Consider the following 23,296-nt stretch of genomic DNA (forward strand, 5'->3'; position numbering starts at 1 on the left):
ACACATAACAATTTTCTGTTCTTATGTAAGGTATCTTTATGGAGAATATTTTGGTATAAATAAAATATCCTATTTTTCGAATATGTCGCCTCTACGTACTTCGGAATTTGACCTATTTTTTTTTATCAAAATTTCAACTTTGGGCCAAAATCCCAAAGCTGGGTTCAGCTATAGAAACCTTGATGTCTTCCCTATTTATCCCCAAAGTATTTTCCCAGCCCCGAAGGAAATGTGGACCCTATAAACAAATTTGTAAAAAATACCATTTTTGGAATTTTTGCTCCAATTTTTAGGAATTTCATGATTCCCTTTGACCTTTTGACAAGTTTTTTTACATTTTGTTATTTAGGATTACAAACTTAAAAAATTTTGAAAATTTCATTGAGTTTTATTAATAAATAAAGTTTTTATTACATATTTTTTGAGTTTCTAAAACTAAAATTTGTATCAAAAATTTAATAGGATTGCAAATATTAGGAAAAATTTTATCCACATTTATTCATTAGATAAGTTAATTTTTGGTCTTACAAAAATAAATTCAAGTCAACAAAGTTAGACTCAAAAATAGCCACTTTTAAAACACAGTTCTTCAAAAAAATTCATATTTTAGTAAAACTTGTTGTTGAATAAAATATTAAAAAAAAGTTATCACCCACAGTTACCCGCATTTTTAAAGTCATACACCCAATATATTTTAAAGCATTTCAAAGGAGAAATAGTAAAACTAATAAAATGAAGATCTTTCAAAGATGTGGCAACAAAGAAGTTTGACATACATTAGAAAAAATCTCTGAAACACAATGTTAGATGTTAGGAAAAAATGCATTTGTACATACATAATTTCTTATTAACCCACCTGATACTGTTCTGGTAACCTAAAATTATGTCTAATTAAATTGCACAATGCCACAGAATTACGATCATCGGTGCATTCAGTTTGAAGAGGATCCTGTTTCACCTTGGAACAAAATGGATGTATGGAACGGCCCCTAAAAACAAAACACAAAATTTAACATAATTGTATTAAACTAAACAAGCTAATCAAAATCTCACTTGGCATTATTTAACTGAATCCAATCTTTGCAGCTGCGCATAACGAAATTGCAGCCCAAACCACGACCCCATGACAAGGGGCTTGCCATGCTATAGTTGGCTCGATACCAGCCCGAGTCTTCCATTAAAGCTAAGGTAATGCGAGAAAACACAGGAGATTGAGTATGAGTGCCTGTCATTGCCTCATTCTGAAATAAAATAAAAAATACAAAACAACAAAAATTTACCTCAGCCAACCGATTTGAAACTAGAAAACCCACCTCTAAAATACGTTTCTCCCAGTGAGTCAAAGCGGTACCCTCACCTCCCTGATCCTCTAGCTCAGCGCCCTCTAATAGATCACAATTGAAATGTTTGCGTACTTCCTGCACTACTCTGGGTGTCACCATCATATCGATTTCTTTACGCACATGACCATTGCGTACCGACCAATTATCTCTAACCACTTTGCGTATGGTGTCATTACTCCATTGATGAATTTGTAGGCTAAAAAAACAAGATTTTATATAAACAATTTTTAATTTAGTTTAATAGCCTTAAAAAGTAACTTACATTTCATTTAAATGTGGTTTACCGGTGTCCGGTATTCTCGGCGTTCTTGGCTTACCCTCATCGTCACGAAAGAAGGCAAATAGACTTACCGAGAAGCCCAAGGCATGTAATATCTCATGCTTAACTGTTGATATAAGAGTGTGTAATTCCTGAGGTTTAGTGCTTATACTATTAGGACATAAATTCGCATGACCCGCTATGGGACGATCCAAAGTAGCCTCTTGTTGGCAATGGGCGGCATAGGCCACCGTCAAACCCTTGTGACAACGTTCTGTTTGTCGAGCTGAGACATAAAATACAAAATCAGCCTCCTCAATACCATCGCCAGCTTGTGTGGATTCTTCAACACGACAGTTCTGTCCAGTGGCATTACAAATACGGCACACCTTGAAAATAATGTCTTCTTTAATTAGTCTTTCTTACCAAATTTGAGGAATTAACTTACATCCAAGTGTCCTTCGGGCACTTCCACCTCACCACACATTGTTATCGATTTGCAATTATCAATACAATGTGTCAGACCATTTTTAACAAAAACTTTAGTGCTGTTGCATTTCCTATTAAATAATTAAACGCACGTATTATGTATGAGAAGGTAAAGTGTAAAAGTAATACGATTATAAATCAATGAAATTAATTTTCTGGGGAAATATAAGATTGTCCCATTGCAATAATAATACCTGTTAAGCCGTATGGGACCTTTGGTTTGCCGCACCATTAATGCCTGCTCCCAAAATTGTATTGCCTCTGGTAGTACTGTATCCTGTTTTTGGGTGCGAATGGGAGAAATAAGAGAAAATGTATTAATAATAGATTATAGTGTTCTTTGGAGCTTTAAGTTTAACATGCGTGTGTGTTTTTGTATGTCATTTTGTTAAGGAGTCTATTGTAAATGTAATTATTTCTACGTAAGAATATTAAAGATTAATACAAGTACAGTGGGAATTAATCAATCTGTTGACTTGCTGTTTGATTTTCATTATTTATACTTACATATATAGATAAATATTTAATTATTTTCGTGGCTTTTGCTTGTTAATTGTATTTATTTAATAAAAGCAGGATGAAGCTTTGTTTTACAGTTGCGAACAAGATAATAGCAGTACCACGAAATTTTGAAATATTTTAACTTTGTTCACAGTGTACTGTGATTGACATACAGAAGAGGATGGACGTCGAATATATTGACTACAGCCTGAGCTTCCAAATAAAACCAGTTTAGACCCGCCAGTTCACAAAATATTGCGATATTTGCTTGCAAACCAGTCGGCATTCAGCGTACTCCAAACGAGTACCACTATGTAATTTTGTTAATAGTGGCTTTTTCCTTGGACTTCGTTCTGTGAAGTTTGCATCTAGAAATCATCTCCTTACTCTCATACCAATAACTTCTAAATTTCATTCGGTTTTTATTTGCTTGACAGATTAAATGGATTGCATTTGATAATTCTGACGATATTTCGATCGTCCTGAGGTGTAGTTTTCCGTTTGCAGTCCCTTTTTTTATTTTTTTCTTTCTATTCAATAGCGTTTGATATAAAGTTGAATATGTTGAAAAGATTTTCCTTATTTTTTCAACTTTAAAATTAATTTTCCCTAAGCAATAGTGCAATGTATTGCGCGACCCACTAAAACAGGAATTATATAAAAAAGAACTGTTTTTAATCTTAAATATACAATAAATTCAGCATATTTAACTAAATTGTACTTTAATCTTAAAAAATATTTGACTTCTTTAAAAAAAAATTCAAAAAAATTAATTCAATAATCCGGCACTGCTATTTCAATGTTAATAAAAAAATACATATTGTCATATATAAGAGCCTTTATTTCCAAAGTTATCATTATTTTTACAAAAAGATTACATCACAAAAAATGTACAGGATTGACCGATTATGGGTATAAACAAAATTTTAAGTTTAACATTTTTAAAGACGTTGTACGCCGTTTCAAAAAAATTTCCTAGTGGTACTGCTATTTTCTTGTTCGTAACTGTATAAATAATTGTGTCATGATTTAGTATTAAGTTCGCCAAAGTAATATTTGTAATTTTGGATTCCACAAATAATTACACTCTCCCAAAATTTTATGACTGACACAACAAAATTATCCGATTTCTGTAAAATTTTTGAAATAGAATTTAAACATTTTAATGAAATCGTATAATTTTGTTGTGTCAGCCATTAATTTTGAGAGAGAGTAATTATTTGTACTCTCAGTTGCGCCTCTAGTTCTACCATATGCCTTAGGGAATATTATGCTCACGTTTGATCAAATTCCACCAATAAATAAAAGAAACATTAAAAATTTTACTCTACCACAGAGTTGAAAGGTTAAGAAAATCGCAATGTTTTTTAATATCATCATTAAAAACTAATCCCGTTGAATCGCTCATTCAACACGCATTGTGTCATATCAAGCCAATCAAATGAGTAATTTATCTGAAATGCATCACTGACAGACATCTTTTCCAAGAATGAGAGTTAGTCAAGTCAATAAATATATGCCATTGACGCAATATGTCAGACGTCGTTTCTTTTTCTTCCTTACCGACAACATCTGAAGTACAAGGTGGCGCAAAAGTAAACTTCCGATGTTTTTTTTGGCTGTAATTAAAAAAAATTATTTTTATTTGGTCTAATATGATTTCATGTAAATGGCCGCCGCCACAGTTGATTGTCATTTGAGCCCTTTTTATGTAATTTTCCATCACTTTGGGCAAAACTTCCGGCGATAGGTCCTCACATTCTTGAAGGATATTTTCTTTAAGAGCTTCAAGAGTCTGAGGCTTGTTGACATAAACCCGCGACTTCAAAAAGCTTCACAAAGAGAAGTCTGTAGCGGTCATATCAGGCGATCTTGCTGGCCAGTGCAAATCGCCAAAACGGATATCGGTTGTGGCACGTGCTGTGTGTGCCGTTGCACCGTCCTGTTGGAACCACATGTTTTCCAATCCCAATTCATCAAGTAGCGCTCACCATTCACAGTAACCATTTGGCCCGCGACGTCTTCGAAGAAAAAAGGTCCGATGACCTTTTTTGACTTTGAGAGTGTGTAATGGCTCTTCGTGGGTTACACGCGGATTTTTAGTGCCCCAGAAGCGTAAATTTTGCTTATTTACGTACCCTGATTATTTTTGATGAAAAATCATCTTCCTCTTGGTGGTGATTAAGGATGGCAATATTCCGCGTTCTGGAGCAGTGTAGCGTAACATTGTTTATTAACGTGTTTTTCGCATGTGTTTACTACACAAATGTCAAAACAGAACTCACATTAGGGGCCAATCGCAAAATTTATAGCATTTTCTGATAGAAGGATTACTTTTGCGCCACCTAGCATGTTTTCCTATGAATCAATTTCCAATAACATTGCTCGTGACACTAGGTTCTGACGTCAATCGACCACCATAGCCAATTCATCAGCTATACTGTTAGCGTTATGTTCTTAATGGAAACCCCTTTACACAGGCTATGTAAGAACTCATTCCTGCATAGATATACAGGATTTACAATTAGGAATAAAGTATTTGCTAAACATATGCCCGATGTTTATACCCTTCACCATGAGTGGCAAGGGTAGCTATAAGTTTGTCAATCCTTTTGTAATTTCAACAGTTTTCATTTGCGACCCCATAAAATATATATATTCTGTATCGTTATAGAAAGAGTCGATATAGCATGCCCGTCTGAATGTTGAAATCAACTTTCGGTAGTCCCCAAATAACTTAAATACATGATTCATACATCAATATATCCGCTAGAGGGAAAATCTAGAAATCGGCCCACAAACGATTATTGACCTATTTTTTATCTTTATCTGGATTACTAAGTCATTAATATAGACAACATGGATATTTAATGATAGATAAGTCAAAGACCTTTCCAACGACGATATACAATGGGCCTAATGAAAACAATATTTTTTTTTAACAAATATATTTTTAATCAGTATCTTACTTGCTTTCTTTAATTTTCTATTACAGATATTTTTACTCTAAGTTTAAGTTCTTGGCAATATTTTATGGAATGTTTCTGGAAAATTTAGATTTTTACGATCCTCCGATCTAAAAATGCAGTTTTTTGCAACTAGGATTTCTACACTTTACTTTTCACGACCCGAGATTTCTCTTGATTTCTTAGTAATTTTAGTGTCTAATAGAAATATTTTTTTTCTTTACTTCTTAACGGAAATATGATGTCGTTTCATTCACCGTTTAGGCAAAAGTAAAGTAGTGGCTCTTTCAAGGAAATTCTTTAGCTCGTTTTATGGGTTAACTGCTTCTATATCATACTGTCCTTCTACTGCAGACTTGTTGATTCCAGTCTATTACATTTCTGGAGATGTCAGATTCATCGTCATTTTAGCCTTCTGATTATGCATAAAACTGGTGTCCGGTCTATACCCAAAGTTGTTCGTGGCCTGAAAACTGTTAGGATTCGGCAGAGATAACGGTTGTTGATAACTTGCATTGCTTTGAGATCACAGCGAACTGCATAGACCAGTTGAATATTTTTAGCTTGGTACGTCTAGAGTAGAGTGTCCAAAAAAACCGGCAAATTTGAAAAACCGGATTAGGGTTTAACCGAAAAAGTGTGTCTTTTAAAAAAACCGGTTAAACGGTTCCGGTTTTTATCTTAAAAAAACCGGTTAACCGGTTTATATTAAATTTTTATTTAAAATTATTTTTATTTGTGGACGCAAATAGGAATTCTGTTAAGAATTGTGTACTAAATCTTCGGAAATTTAGCATTTTGAATTTTTAAGGCTCTATCTTTATGCAATTATATTATATCTTTTACCAAAAATTTTGCAAATGCTGTAATTTTGTATTAAATAAATAAATATTTTTGAAAATGGTATCAAAGTTTTTCATAAATATGTTTGAATGAGCTTTAGACAATATATTTAATTATAACCGGTTAACCGTCTTACAAAAACCGGGTTGACAAAAAACAGAAAAGTTAAAAAAACCGAAACCGGTGGAGTGATGAGATGAAAAACCCGGTTGACCGGTTTTTGTTTTCGGTTTTGTCTTGTAAGTTTGTCGGTCTTTATTTTCCAGCTGCGGTATGACTCAGTCTGTCCAGGTTCGATTCCCGTAGCCGATTGTAAGAACTCCCCAATTCTTCTTAACGAAGTCAAGTTAAGCCGATTGGAGATATTAGACTACTAAATAACCCGAACTATTTTTAATATTCCATACATACTCTTGTTTGTTTTCCCTTTGCACTAAGCCGAGGATCAACCGTTTTTCATCCCAACGCTTCAAATATGAATCGAACCTGGACAGACTGAGTCCAAAGCCCTGCGCCGACTAAATTTCACGGCGACGGCGGCTACCAAAAAAAATGTCGACGACGGCTCAAAGCCGGCTATCAGCCGATTAAAGAATAATTACTCAAATTGTAAAAATTCAAAGGAACTTCAATCAAAGCCGCAAAAATTTTGCCGGCGACGGTTATTAAAACTTATCGGCAGCTCGGCTTACAGCCATTGGGCGTAGGTCTCTGACTGAGTCATACCTCAGCTGGAAAATTAAACTGCATTACAGTCGACGGCATACAAGAGACGGCGAACTTACTTATCGGCGACAAAAGAGTATCTAAATCGATTGATTTAATTCAAAATCAATATTGATTTATATTCAATTCTGGTGCATCGCTGCAAAATGAGTTCTGTTCATTGTTCTATCTACAGTGGAATGTGTTCTGCAGAAAATAGGAAATTTGTTGCTGATACCCACAGTTTCTTACGTAATACACGTACTTCAACAAGATCTCATCCATTCGTGATTTTAAGTGGAAAATTAGTTTTTTTAGCCATCGCTGTATGTGGAATAAATCTCCTGCAGAAGTATTTCCTGTCACTTTAATTGTAGAAAAATGTAAATCGAATGTTCGCAAACACTACTCTCTCTATCATCCATCCCACAACCTAGGGGTGATCCTACTAAGTGATATTCCAATAAAATAAAATTTAATAAAAAACTGAGTTTATCAAAAACTAGAAAAAAGTAAACTTATCGGTAAAAATATTACTAAAAACATTATTAAATAACAAAAAGCAAACAAATATTAAACATTCCTGGGCCTTGCAGACATATACCTGTTCTAAAACGCATTTATTTCAACATTCCCACTGTACTTAAGCTTAAGAAATTTATAAAATTACTCCGCAATTACTTACATTTATTAAAATGAATTTGTCAGTGTCCAGACTGTAATAGAAAATAATAGAACAATTATTAATATTTCATTAAAAAAACGACGATTTAATTAAAAAGAAACTTAACGGTAAAGTTAGTAGTACAGAAATATAAAAAGTTAAAACAATTCTGTTAGAATTATTAAAAGTGTAATGTAGGAAGCGGGACTTAAAAGCGATAATTAGTTGTTTCGCTTTTTTTTAAATTTATTATTAATGTGATTAACAACTACTGCAGGTATTATACATATTATTACTTGTTTTTTTTTAATAAATTTTCTTTTCCATTTATACATTCGTGTATTATTTGTGTAATTTATTTAATATTGATCAAAGCATGCAACTGTTAGAACGAACATTAAGAGCAGTATGAATTGTATAAATATTTATATATTTATTTATTAATATTATAAAATATTTACTCTATGTAGTAGTAGTAGTAGATACGATTTTTATTGTGAACGATGCTGTAACGATTGCCAGCTATAAACTAGTTGCATTTGATTAGATGACCTTGGAGACAAGTAGTCAATGGCTACAATGATCATTCAGCAAATATTCATGTTTGTTTTCTTTTCTTTAGTCTTTTTGTACTTGTATTTTTATATTCTTAATAAATAAATTCTTGCTTAATTGCTAACAGTGGGCTTTATTAAGTTTATTTCGTCTTATTTTTATTTTTTTTCTCATTTTATTCCCAATATCATGAAATGACCTTCATTGGAAACTTTGTTGCATGTATTAAAGCTGCAGACAAAATTAATTGTAAGCTGATTAGAACTCTTCTAAAAAATTAATAGCCAAATTTAATAAATAATTACAGGTTGTTATAAGTGAGTTTTTAAGCTGGTTGTTTTAAAGATATTACATATTAAACAAATTTGAAACTAAAAACAAAAATTAACTTTTATCATTGTACCTAACTACGAGTAATGTAAGGAGTGCGCAAGAAAAAAAATGGTGATTACGTTTACTGTAATAAAATTTAAACTCCTCTCTCCCCAAAACGATCCACTAAGAAGGGAATTTATTAAAAATTCGAACCTTAAGGGGGTAAAAAGAGTAAATTCGGTAACCAAAACTTTTATTAGTTTTTTTTACAAAAAAAAAACATAAAATAAACATAAAAAAAACTGACAGGTGTTTGGTACTTTTTCGAAATTCGAACCTTTTAGTGGAATTTGGTACCCTATGTATCTTTTACACCAATAAACATTGAAACAAATTTTAAATCTTACTTACCAAAAAATAACAAATATGAATTTGGTACTTTTCGAACCAATAAGGGACACATATTTGGTACTTTTTTCATAAAATATGATTTTCTAAAAATTGACATAGTCATATGAATATTTTTGGGTATGAGCTCCCACCACAATACAAAAAAAATGGGGATAAAAAAGGTACCAAAAAGAAAAAATACATTTTATTTGAAATTATTAAGCCAATTTTGATAAACTTTTTAGCATTGGTTCCTGGATTCATACAAAAAAATAACTAACAGAGTGTTATTTGGAACTAGAGTGTCAAGGTGTATATACGGGTAAACAGTTTGGTACTTTTTTTAAAACATATTGTTACGAATTTGCATTAGCGATTTGAATTTAACGGTATGCAACTACTAGGGTATTCAATTAATCGGGTTCATGGTTTAATCGGTAATCGAGCAAATAATTAATCGGGGTTTAGATTTAATCGGTTAATAATCGGTTAATTTTAAATTATTCGATTAGCCGAATAATTTGTATTTTAATTTTATATTGGAAGGAGAAACACGAATTTTGTGTACTCTTATAAGCATTTCGTTAATAAAAAACAAAAACATAAAAACCAAACAAAACATAACAATTCAATAAAACAATAAATAGGGAATCTTCTGAAATAATCTTTTAAAAAAAGAATATAATTTAAATGTTTTCCATTTAAACGATTTTGTTTTACTTTTTAATAAAACTGGACTTGGACAAAACTCTCTCCAATTTCTTAGTTCTATTTTTAGTTTTCTCTAAGCATATAAAATCCTCAATCATACCATTGGAGTTCTTTTTTGATTTTTTTTAGATTTTGAATACTTTATTAGTTTCGTCAAGTTCTGATAAAAGACTCGTTTCAGTAATGTCTTCAGTTTCTTTCGTCTATTACCATGTCGTCCTCGGACTCATTAGGACAAAGTTCATCATAGAAGCATTCTATATAAAAAAGTCATTTCCAAGTTCTTTAGTTTCAGTTTTCGTACAATACTACAAACAACTATTGCTAGAAGGAAATGTTCACGAGTTAAGAAATAAAATTTGTGTGTTTTTTTAAACTTTATTTCTATATAAAGTGCAAAAAAAAATTTCGGTTAATCGGTTAACCGACACAAATGAATCGGTTTATTTGTTATTTGAAAATCGTAAATTTTAAATTATTCGAACAGTTAATCGATTGAATACCCTAGTAACTACTGCCTGCAATATTCATCATGTTTATAAACATGTCCATCAGAAGAAGCTTCTACTTTTCAACAATGTTGATAGCATGCAATCATTAGCATTGTTTTTAAGTATGGCGACACTAAATGTTTAAGCTGCTAACATGCTCTAGCATTCGAATATTCTAGTTTTGTCTGTTAAGAACAAATATGAGGCTACACGAATGAAGATGGCACTGTGTATAAATAGTGGTTGCGGTTGCAGTAGTTAGTCAGTTTTATCATAGACGCTGTTAGAGTAAAAATCAACTGCATTACCAGTGTATTCATGTACATTATAAAGTGTGTTTTTAGAGTGTGAGTATTTAAATAATGACTATTTGAATTTTTGTATAAATTTAAATAAATAAAGAGTTGTTAGAAATTTTAAACTAATAAACTGCTTTTATTTGCAATCAAAAGTATTCGGTTTACTTAAAGGAAATAAACCACCGTTTTTAAATGGTAAAAACGTAACAATATTTTTCTTGAGCACATTAACACAGATTTTAATCGTTTGGGGCACCTCTGTAGCACAAACAATTTCGTCAGAATGGAGGATTTTTAAATTTCAAACTTGACGGATGTTCAAGAAGGAAAATGAAAATTGGTACTTTCCCCCTAAGGGTACTTTTTTAATATTTTAATTTATTTAACTTATCAACATTAAAGTTAGCCGATATGTATCTGAGTGAAGTTACGAGTTAGGAATAAGGGATAATATTTATGTACCAAAATATAGGTACTTTTTCGTTCTTCTGATGGTACTTTTTTTACACAAAAGTGAAATTAATTTAATGAAGCTTGAAACATAAAATAAGGCACCCTCCTCATGCTACTTGAATATTGTCCAAGTCGTGCTTTAACAACATCTGATCAATGTGCATTATTTTTAGATCATTCCAATGTCGTTAATTTGTTACTCCAACATTGTAAATTTAAACACCTCACGTGGGAGAGTTGAAGGTTGCTCTTGACATTTTCAACTCATTTTTCGAGTGTGGCTAGATGTAGTAGTTTTGAAGCTAAATTCGTTTCGAATTGGGCTTGAATTTATCCGTTCTTGTTTTTAAGTTACTTCGAATTCTATCTGTTATTATGCAGATGTCAGCAATATTTGTAACTCGTATTCATTTGACTACAGTCCAATATTGAATATGAACGACTCTCTTAATACCGACCTTTCGAAGATATTTGCATGAAATGATTTATATAGGGCTGACTGATATGTTTTTAAGAGTAAAGTAACGGTAAAATATCAAACATCTTTGAATCGTCATATTTTCAATGTAGCGAAAAATTACAATATCGATTTTTGTAAAAAGATCACCAGGAATTGGCCTTCTTTCACACTTTTGTCGTTCGCACTCCTTAGTTGATTTAAAATTTTAAATTTCTCATAAACTATTCACATTTTCACTAAAAAAAACTGTCAGTAATTTATTTCTCCTTTTAAATTGTAAAACAATTTTTTTTAACTTTATTACCCGAAACGTGCGAATTAATAAAAACCACCTAATGATCACAATGAGTTAGCAGAATTAAGGCATCTATCAAAAAACTCATACCTACGTCAAATTGTAAAAGTGATTTATTAAATTTTACAAAACTTACTTGCAAAAAAATGTGTTCAAGGCTTTTTTTCAGTTAATCTAAATTGTTTTCAAAATTGTCTACATAAATACGTTTTTTTTTGCATTACAATATCATAATCTAATAAATTTATTTGTTTTTGCTGTAACGGTAACTTGTAATTAAAATACTCACCCAAGAACAGATTCATCGTAGACTAAAGAAATTCGCAGTGGTCTTTCAACCGTGCTGCGTTTTTTCCGTCTTGAATGATGCTGATGCGTCTGAGCATCCACTTCATTTTTTAACGAGTTTTGCTGTTGCTCCGGCGCATGATCCAATGTATTCGTTGTCGTCTCAACTGTTTCAATTCGTACACCATGAATAACCTAGAAATATAAACAACAATAATGATCAAATAAAGTTTATAAACAAACAATAACAACAAAAAAAATCGCACAATTGAATGATACCGACTTGATAAACATTAAAATAATGAGTGGATTTTTTTTCAACTTAATTTAGTTTTTTTTTATAGTTTAATTTTGTATCTAAAGTTATTTGCAATATAATTTTAATCAAAGTGTATACGGAATTAAATTAAAGCAATTTGTGGTATAATAATGAGTGGATAATAGCGACCATAATTACACCCTTCAGTTTGAATTTAAAGGTGATTCAGATTGTGTCTTCTGAGATCTATTTGTTAGTAGCAGATTATATCAGTTTTTTTAAATTATTTAGAGAGTAAAAATTCTTTGTATTGTTATAACAAAGTGTACTTTATCGATTACTCGATCGTTTGGCATTCCGTAGTATATTTTAAAACGTTCAATAGTTCGTACTATGGGAGGTGATTAGAGATTGATATGATTTATTGGAAAATCGTGTAATGTCTTAAGTAGTTTTTTATGGTCGCACTGCCAAACCTTTAGCCAAGAACAATATTTTTATCAGAGCGGAGGATTGGTAAGGTTTGAGATCAATCTGATTTATTGGAAAATATTATAGTGTCGATGATGGATGGGTGTCACTAGTCAACCATTCCATTGTAAGAACGAAAATATTCATACTTCTAGAGCAGTGATCGGCACTCATAGCTGAACAATAAAGTTCATAAAAATTATAAAAAAACGAAACAAAAATCACAATCAATACCTTGTTAGATTACAACAGAGAAAGAAAGTGAATAAAATTATATTATAAACCAAGTTATACGTTCTCTTTATGTCAACCACTGATCTCGAATATCTGATCCGTTAAGGCGTACAGGTGCAGAGAATACTACCAATAATTTCCACTTGCCCCTCATTATAACAACTTTTATAGAAATCTTTATATGTGGAATTTAATCTCCTGGATTTCGAACAAGCAGTGATCTAGATTTCCAGCTACCAGATTCCGCAGATGTCGCCCATCCCATCGTAGCTATATCGAGCTTTCTCAGAGATCGCACTATACGATTTGTAATGGATAGGATCTCATCAAACGAGTTCAATATAAATTCAGGGGTACCGCAAGGCTCCGTTCCTACTCCTACTCTATTCCTTATTTTTCTAAACGACCTGCTACGTCAAACTTCCATCCCTATCTAATCTTTTGCAGATGATAGCAACATTTCATAGTCAATCAGTTATAGACAAAGGCTTTTGGAGATTGGAGCAACGAGGAAGAACCTGAATGATTCCCTTAATCGGGACCTTGTGACAATCTTTCAATGGTTTCGTGCGAATAGGGTCGCTTTTAACGCTCGCAAGACACAAAAACGAACGACAGACCATTTTGCTTCATCTGTATTGTGTAATCAGACGCTCTTTATGTTCTTGCCATTGTAATAAAATGTGATTTCCGTCTAAATTGGTCTAAATACATTTTTCAAGTGTCGAAAGAAGCATGCATGTGCCTCGGTTTTCTGAAACGGTGTAGGAATTACTTCACTCCATCTGATCTCCTTACTATTTACACTACCTATGTATATTAGAGTGACAATCAGTTGTATGGAAAAAATTTTTTGTTAAAATTTTGAAGAGTGCCGGGTGGAATATTGTGACACTAGGCCTAAATGTTAAGTGCTGAAAATTTGAGCCAAATCGGGCAACGATTTCTGGACGCGCATCGAGGTCAAAGTTCAGATATATGCAAAATTTTACTGTTAATATGGAATAAATAGGTGAAACTCGTTAACTTTCTGCATTGTTTTCTAGAAATATGTAGATTTATTTATATTAATGAATATTACATTAAAAAAAAGTTTTGGAAATTAACCCTGTATCTCCTTTGGTTCAAAATGACCCAAAAACTGTATTATCGCCAAAATTAGAGAAAAATGCAAATTTTTCAGTTTTTGAAAAAAATTTGCTACTAAATAAATACTTTTGCAATTGAATGCAAAAGAATCGAAATATGTACGTAATTATCGTTGTAATGAGATATAAATGACAAAATTTGATTAAAAAATGTTAAAGTTATTACAAATTCGCCAGACCATTATCGTGTTTCAGACCACTTGAACAAAAAATTTAGAAACAAAATTTAGATATTTCGAGAAAAATTAAAATAAAAGCTCATTTTTACTTAAAATATGTCCATATTTACTTGTATATGAGTTTTTGTCTTCGTAGGATACCGTTAACCTATTCGCAGGTATGGCCAAAAAAAATAATTTTTTTAACGGCTGTTTCAAAACTCCATTTTCAAATTTTTAAAAATTTTGTTAAACAAATTTCAGTTTTTTTCGATCATCACATTGGGGTTTATTGAGATCAAAATAGGGAATAAAAATATGAAAAAATTATGTCAATACCTCTTACAGTTTTTCCGTACCTGCGATTGAAATATTGCGTTTTTCAAGAAAAACTAATTTTTTGTCCATATTTAGGCGAATGAGTCCAATTTCCTTACTGTTATAAATTTTAAGTAAAACTTATTCACAGTATTATAATCCTGGTAATTTTAAATATGGTCTGAAAGTTTTACTAAAATCGGAAAACGTTAACCTTAAAATCGTGAAGGTCAAAGGTCAAATTTTTCAATATTTGGAATTTCTAATGAAAAGATAGCGAAATGTTATATATTTTTGGGCCGATTTTAATGCAACTTAAGGAAAATATAACATAAAGTCCAGAATTTAAAATAACAGCACTAAAATGGAAATTAACCCTTAGCAGCACTTGGGGTCCAAATTATTCTCAACTTTTAAAATCAAGAAAAACACAACCGTTTTGACCCCAAGTCCTCTTAAAGGTTAAAATTCATTTTTGCACTGTTGTTGTAAATGCTAGACCCCAATATATATTTTCCTCAAGTTTCATGAAAATCGGCCCAAAAATATGTAACATTTCGCTATCTTTTCATTAGAAATTCCAAATATTGAAAAATTTGGCATTTGACCTTCACGATTCAAAGGTTATCGTTTTCCGATTTTAGTAAAACTTTCAGAACATATTTAAAATTACAAGGACTATAATATTATGAATAGGTTTTACTTAAAATTTATAACAGTAAGGAAATTGGACTCATTCGCCTAAATATGGACAAAAAATTAGTTTTTCTTGAAAAACGCAAAATTTCAATCGCAGGTACGGAAAAACTGTAAGAGGTATTGACATAATTTTTTCATATTTTTATTCCCTATTTTGATCTCAATAAACCCCAATGTGATGATCGAAAAAAACTGAAATTTGTTTAACAAAATTTTTAAAAATTTGAAAATGGAGTTTTGAAACAGCCGTTAAAAAAATTATTTTTTTTGGCCATACCTGCGAATAGGTTAACGGTATCCTACGAAGACAAAAACTCATATACAAGTAAATATGGACATATTTTAAGTAAAAATGAGCTTTTATTTTAATTTTTCTCGAAATATCTAAATTTTGTTTCTAAATTTTTTGTTCAAGTGGTCTGAAACACGATAATGGTCTGGCGAATTTGTAATAACTTTAACATTTTTTAATCAAATTTTGTCATTTATATCTCATTACAACGATAATTACGTACATATTTCGATTCTTTTGCATTCAATTGCAAAAGTATTTATTTAGTAGCAAATTTTTTTCAAAAACTGAAAAATTTGCATTTTTCTCTAATTTTGGCGATAATACAGTTTTTGGGTCATTTTGAACCAAAGGAGATACAGGGTTAATTTCCAAAACTTTTTTTTTAATGTAATATTCATTAATATAAATAAATCTACATATTTCTAGAAAACAATGCAGAAAACTAACGAGTTTCACCTATTTATTCCATATTAACAGTACAATTTTGCATATATCTGAACTTTGACCTCGATGCGCGTCCAGAAATCGTTGCTCGATTTGGCTCAAATTTTCAGCACTTAACATTTAGGCCTAGTGTCACAATATTCCACCCGGCACTCTTTGAAATCTAAAAAAAAAAAATCGGCTGTCACTCTAATGTATATCCAACCGAAAATCGAATACAACTCCCACAATCACCAAAGTCTATTTTGGAGCTTCTCGATCGCGTACAGTAGAGGGCGAATGTCATTATTGGTGACAGTAGGCTATCCAACTCTATTGATTCGCTGGAGCATCGTAGCAATGCGAGCTGCGTCTCACTGTTCTTTCGGTACCACAAGGAAAAGTGTTCTGATGAAATTAGGGAACCGAAACCGCGGTTTTGAAATTCTTCGGTTTTTTTTTTGGAAACTCTAGGGTAAATGCTGAAAATTTTGAGTTCTCTTTACATCATTCCAATGTCGTTAGTTTGTTAATCCAAAGAATGATTTTCAAGAGCAACAGAGCGCTTGCTCTTGACGTGTTCAAGACATTTGTCTTGTAGTAGTTTCGAAGCTAATTTCGTTTTGGATTTGGTGAGAATTTACGTTTGAGTTTCTTTCCTGACCATAAGGGTTGCATCGGATGGATTTTTTCAGGAACTTTGCACTGTGTTCAAGTATTCCATAGATATGGTTTTCTTCTGTCTGTTTTTAAATTACTTAGAATTCTATTCATATCATCTTAAGAGTAAAGTTAATGCCAAAGAATCAAACATCTTTGATTTGTCATATTTTAAATGTAAAAATAGCAATACAGTGCACTCGCGATAATATGAACACCCCAAAATATGAACACTTTTTACTTCCATTGGCTACTCTAAAATATGAACAAAAGCTTTAAAATATGAACAGCTTATTTTTGTTTTTTTTAACGTATTTTATCTATCTACACAGAGTTGAAATCTAAATCAACAGGGTAGTGGCTAAATTCTAATTCAACTGCATAATAATTTGGGGATTTCCCTAGCTGTAGATGGGAATTAGATGCCATTCGTAAATATGAACGATCTTGCAAAAGTGAAATTGCCTGGTTTTAATTCATATTATCGCGAGTGCACTGTATTAGGTACCAGATACAAAGCGACGTTTGCATGAATGTTGCCCAAAAGCATTTCCTGCAAACACATTCGACCTAATATAGAACATAAATCGAGTTTATGAGCTTTGTGCACTATTGAAAGTGTCAAATCTTTTAGGAGACGATGACATCACAGAGATTGTACGTTATTTATAGATAGGTTTATGGGAAATGATCAATGTGATCATTATAGAGCGGTTGTACAAACCTCATCACAGAAATATATATCATTATTTGCAAATAATATTTTCGCTATACACAATCAAAAAGGTAAATACATACATATTAACCATAGAGAAAATACAATCTAAATAAATATTTATTTATTCATTTCATACTATAGAGTGCAAAAATAATTGAAAATTGTACTTGCATACCAATAATAGAAATAATAGAAACCTTTTTTTTGATCAAATGTCTTACAAAATAACTAAAGGTAAAAACAAAAATTAAAAAAATCACTATTATTACATGAGCAACAAACCAGATAATGGGTCAAATTATTTTATGAATTTGTGATTTACAAACAATACATAAAAATATAAAACTGAATATATTTATGAATGTGAACAAAAAAAATAGCTAAAGCTATGCTTAGTTATGCTCTACAGGCGCTACAAACATATTTCATAATTTAACATACAAAAAAAAATTAATGAATTTGTAAATATGAAATTGTTAACAGTCATACAGGCATTTCTCTTCATATTTCAACAATTTTGAATGCGGGCCAAAAACCGCAAATGGGTTTTTTTTTCTTACCACTTGCAGACAGACGTACACATACGACACGATTATTATTTGACTCAAAAAAAGAGGGTGCTAATTTCTTTAAATTGTCTTGTCAGTGAGTGAATAAAATAATAATAATATGGAAAAAATTATAATTTAACATGACATTATAATTTATTTTTAAACAAATTCAGACACAAATATGTAAGTGTTTTTGAAAGCATATTTATTTATACTTTAAAGTTTAAACTCATATACCGCCTAGTGAATGTAATTGTAACACAATAATGACACATCTAATGATTGTTATTTTTAATTGATCAAATAAATGAGATAGATGTGTTTTTTGTAGGATGTTTGAAAATTAAGTTAAAAAACAATTAAATTATTTTGCAACTATTTAGTTACAATTTTCTACTTAAAAATTTTGTTTAATTATTAGATAATCTAAAAAAAAAGTTTTCTGAGTTTGCCAAGTAAATTGGCAATTATTTATTCAAGTGTTTAATCTGTTTAACAAGGTTTTAAACTAAAATTTTAGGTTTATTGTGAGTAAATGACTAATTAATTGTGTAATTTAAATTATTTATTTAAATTGGTATATTAAACTCAAAGTAATAATTATGACCAGTCAGAAATTATTAAATAATGTATTAAACAATTCTTATTAAATTCATTCGTAAAGATTTACAAAATATACAGTGATCTGTATATACATGTTTTATCTTATTTTTAAAGAAACTATAAGGACGGACTTCTGCATAATTTTTTATAAAAAACCATTTGACAGCATTATAATTAAAAAATTTTGGCCAGACATTCGTTTGTACGCACTTTTTTTTAATTTATTAAAAAACGTACAAATTAATTATAAAAAACTTTATTCTTCCTTTCTTATTTCTATGACTGAAGAATTTATGTTATTTATTGTGTTTACTAATATTTTGGAGCGTTTGAATTCGAATTTTTGTCATCCATTTTCATAATTCTTATTAGCGAGAAGTAAATATAAATTTTCGATGGTATAACATTCTGTAATAAAAACTGGCCATTGAAGAAATAGTGATTTTTTTGTCAGAAAATCAATCTATACCTTGTTTATTAGCCCATTAGGCTACATGTAAATGGTAGTTCTCGTTCATCTTTCATCAAATTTTGTTACTAGAACCTCTTACAATAATTCGAGGAATATTTTAGAATACATCTTCTTTGAAATAAAGCAATAGCGAAACTCTAAATCGTTTCTGAAACATAACCATTACACTGCATTTTCACCATCGAAATTTAAATTTGCGGTAATGATGGAGGGTGTGTCAATAAGTCCGCTCTTAACTGCACTGTCAACAGGCATTTGTCAGTTGACTCCTGGCAAAATTTGAACATTTGTGTTTGAGAGCCATTGATAGCAGAAAGAGTGTCCAAAAATAAACCGGCAAATTTACAAAACCGGTTTCCAGTTTAACCGAAAAAGTGTGTTTTTGAAAAAACCGGTTTTGATTATTGTCTTTTAAAAAAAACCGGTTAAACGGTTTCGGGGTCTGTCTTCCACAAAACCGGTTAACCGGTTTATATTAATTTTTTTTTAATATGAAATAGGTCTCCTTAAATTTATTTTTATTTGTGGACGCTAATAGGAAATGTGTTAAGAATTGTGTATTTAATCTTCGGAAATTTAAGATTTCTGAATTCTTAAGGCTCTATCTTTATGCAATTATAATATATCTTTTACGAAATATTGTCAAATGCTATAATTTTCAATAAAATGAATCAATACTTTTAAAAATGGTATCAAAGTTTTTCATAAATATGTTTGAATGAGCTTTAGAAAATATATTTCATTAAAACCGTTAACCCTCTTACAAAAACCGGTTTGTCAAATAACCGAAAAGTTAAAAAAAACGAAACCGGTGGAGTTTACCAAGATGAAAAAATCGGTTGACCGGTTTTCGGTTTTGGATACTCTAATAGCAGTTATGAGGTAACTTGAGGAGAAATTGGAAAAAGGTGAATTTCATCTGCTCATTAAGCAATATTTTTTGCGGAAAAAACCTCCAATCAAATAAAAGCTAAGCTTGATAAATACTATAGGAACTGTGCACCATCAATTTCAATGGTAAAAAAGTCGTTTACGTTGAGACCGTACAAGCGCGGAAGATGCCGAACGTTCTGGACGCCCAGAACGTTATTTCGTACACCCGAAATAATGAAAAATATCACGATATGGTGTTGATAGGAGATTGAAAGTGCAGAGATATTGTGGAAGCCATAGGCATCTCAGTGGTTTAAATTTTCAATGATCACTTGGGTATGAGAAAGCTTTCCAAAAGATGGCTGCGTAGTCTAATTCATGGATTTTGCTACGAAATGCTTCCCCGTCCGCCCTATTCTCCGGATTTAGCCCCAAGAGATTATTTCTTTTAGGAATCAAAGATTAGCAAGGTTCCCCACCACTACACCAAATACACAAAAGGGCGTTGTTTCTAGGCAACGACAGATGGCAGCCCCATTATCCTAGACCAGCTACAGCAGACCAATCTGATACTAGGCAAAAATAACAACAGACTGGATATTATGGCTACATAGTACATGTATCGCAGGACCCGCTACAGCAGACCAATTATCTACATAGCTGGAACAACAACCGTTTAACGAATCTGATATAAAATAACAATAAAACTGAATCTAATTTGAACATCGTACATGGAGACGCGCGATACTCCAATAACTAGGAGTGCAATCTTACATGGGAATTATGAGATAAAAAACTAATCGTATAATATGGAGATGCTTTGTGCTCCCAAGACGGGTAATGGAGAAAAAAACAAAAAACTGTTCTATATTTTTCAATATTCCAATATATCTAAAAATATTCATTTAAGAGCAATGGACTGTGAACACTTTCATTACCTTTGAAATGTCTCTCCGATTACGAATGGACCGTGTACAGTGTAGGCGCAGCCAACTTTTGAATGAAATTATGTTTAAAAAGTAAAAGTCACATTGTTATTTCGGTTCATAATAATGATTTCTACAGTCAATTTTATTTTAAGGTCATATTTCCTAATTTCTTCATCATCAAATCATATATATTTGATTTAAATCCTGCGTAAATTTGCGAAACCCTATATTTTGATTAAGAATTATTGTTTCCTTTACTTATACGTCTACTCTCGTACATGTAAATAGTTTACTTTATGTTTACATAAATTCTCAACCAGTATTTTCTATATATGGAGGCCTAAAGGATAATTTTTGTTTTTCTCGCTTAATTAGGATTATTAGTCCACAACACAACACAATGACACACAAATACTCACTCGTTTGAAAATCGGAAATTGTCATGTTCCATTTTTTTCAGGTATGAAACAAAAAATTGCAAAAGATGTAACTCTTGTACAATTCAGTGAGTCACTCTGTTATTCAGTCAGTAAATTAAAAAAAGTGTGTAAAATACGATTTAAAAAAGTAACCACATTAATTTGTAAGAAAACAAGAAAGAAAACAAATCATCAGTAAACAAATAAATAAAAAAAAATATGAATGTGGTATGGATTTCCATATTGCATGTTTGTTGTTTGATTGCGTTTTAATAAACTCTACTACAAATTTCCACCTAACTGTTTTTTTTGCTGCTTGAATTTTTTTTAATTCAGTTTTAATATTTCTTTTTATTTATTTGGTTACAATTGTTTATTTGTAAGCAGAGCTAAGCACATACATGCAACGAGCAAACAATACCGACCAATCAAACAACTGACAGACAGTAGCAGCAAGTAATGGATTCTTTAAAATGATTTTCCGTTTTTCAACTTTAATATAGTGAGAGCAGAATTAGATGAATGAAATTATGTACAATTTCTTAAGATTTATTTAAATACTTTTAACTATATTATAACTCAAAAAAATAATGTTGGTTCATGAAATTCAGAATACTCCTTTAGAGGATTTTTGGATTCTGAACTGAACATATTTTAAGGCCAAGAACGAATCAAGCCAATAGCAGATACTCTGTTCCAAAGTAAAGCGTATCCAAGAGAGAGCTCATAACAGATAGGACCCTTTCGGTCCCACTAAATACAGAGAGCATTATCTTAATGCCATGGATATTTGGCTTTGATGTCGATTCGGCTGGTGGACCGGGTTCAGATAGGATCTTTTACTATTTGTGTTATCGTAATGAATCCATTTTTATCGCAAGTAATGATACGGTGCAAAAATGATTTTCTTTTATAGCATTCCAGCATCATTACTGACAATGCAAAATCGTCTTTCAAGGTCTCTCGGATTCAATACGTATGGTACCAAATTTCCCTGCTTTTGGATGGAACAGATGGAACATATTCACCATAAGCTTTGGTGATCATTCGATTCGTTGGTACAAAATTCGAGTTAAGCTACGGAAATATGACGCTTGACTAAGATCATTCGATTCGTTGATACAAAATTCGAGTTAAACTACAGAAGTGTGACGCTTGACTAAGAACAATATTTTTATTCACGAGAATATATCTGTTGTACAACATGTATGTTATAATGATCGTTATTATCTCCATCTGAAACATCATTAGTAAACCCTTTCATAATCCTCTGAGAAGACGCCAGAAACTACACTACAGCTCCTATTAGATCTTGGTGTAAAATCCATGTGTTAAACCAATCTTTCTCGTCTGGAAGGCAGCACTAAATTTCGATCGAAAGAAATTATGAATTTCGGTTCTTCAGAAAACCGAAACAAAATTTGTTTCTTAATGAATTCCTTTTACTTTTCAAAGTAATATTAGTTTGTATTTTTTGAATTTTCTAAATTGCTTAATTAATTTCGTTTCCTAAAATACAGTTTGGGTTTTTATAAACAAAAAGTTGTCAAATTAAAAATGGAAAAACAGAATGATAAAAATGTTAGCGTTAACAAAATTTAGTAGAATCTGAAGATGTTAAAGCAAAATTGATCGGAATATTAACTCGGAATCGAAATACATTCCGAATGGAATGTATGACTTAGAATGTCCAATTACAGCTAGTATTTCCTACCTATATTGAAGGATATAACCATTAGGTGTAGATATATAACGTCTGAATATATCAGAACAAAAACTATTCACTGAAAGTCTGATCTGGAGAATTAGGTTGATGTAAAACTTTTGTTTTTGGTGTAATTTATAAATTTCAAAGAATCAATTCCTTTAAATCATTGCCAATAACCGATCAACACTCTGAAAACAAACAACAATGCTTTCACTTTCGTTTTCATACGACTTCGATACTAATTTTATATTCAAACTTTAAAAGCCGCAGCTGCTGCTAAAACTTGCTGCCTGCCAAGTTTGTTTCTTCGTTATTGTTGTTACGGTTGCTG

The 23,296-nt window shown here is 31.3% G+C and overlaps 1 protein-coding gene across 1 annotated transcript in view; it reads right to left on the bottom strand.

Moving 5' to 3' along the window:
• Invadolysin (leishmanolysin-like peptidase, invadolysin) overlaps positions 1-23,296 on the bottom strand; it is a 46,258-nt gene that overhangs the window by 2,854 nt on the left and 20,108 nt on the right. The window contains exons 2-9 of the mRNA XM_065516438.1: positions 12,029-12,222; positions 7,792-7,822; positions 2,286-2,368; positions 2,051-2,162; positions 1,606-1,991; positions 1,314-1,539; positions 1,054-1,241; positions 857-989 (exon numbers count right to left, since the gene is read on the bottom strand). Coding sequence (XP_065372510.1) covers positions 857-989; positions 1,054-1,241; positions 1,314-1,539; positions 1,606-1,991; positions 2,051-2,162; positions 2,286-2,368; positions 7,792-7,822; positions 12,029-12,222 — 1,353 coding nt within the window. The remainder of the gene's footprint in view (positions 1-856; positions 990-1,053; positions 1,242-1,313; positions 1,540-1,605; positions 1,992-2,050; positions 2,163-2,285; positions 2,369-7,791; positions 7,823-12,028; positions 12,223-23,296) is intronic.

This window comes from Calliphora vicina, chromosome 1, assembly GCF_958450345.1.
Source record: "Calliphora vicina chromosome 1, idCalVici1.1, whole genome shotgun sequence".
In the NCBI taxonomy this organism is placed as follows: domain Eukaryota; kingdom Metazoa; phylum Arthropoda; class Insecta; order Diptera; family Calliphoridae; genus Calliphora; species Calliphora vicina.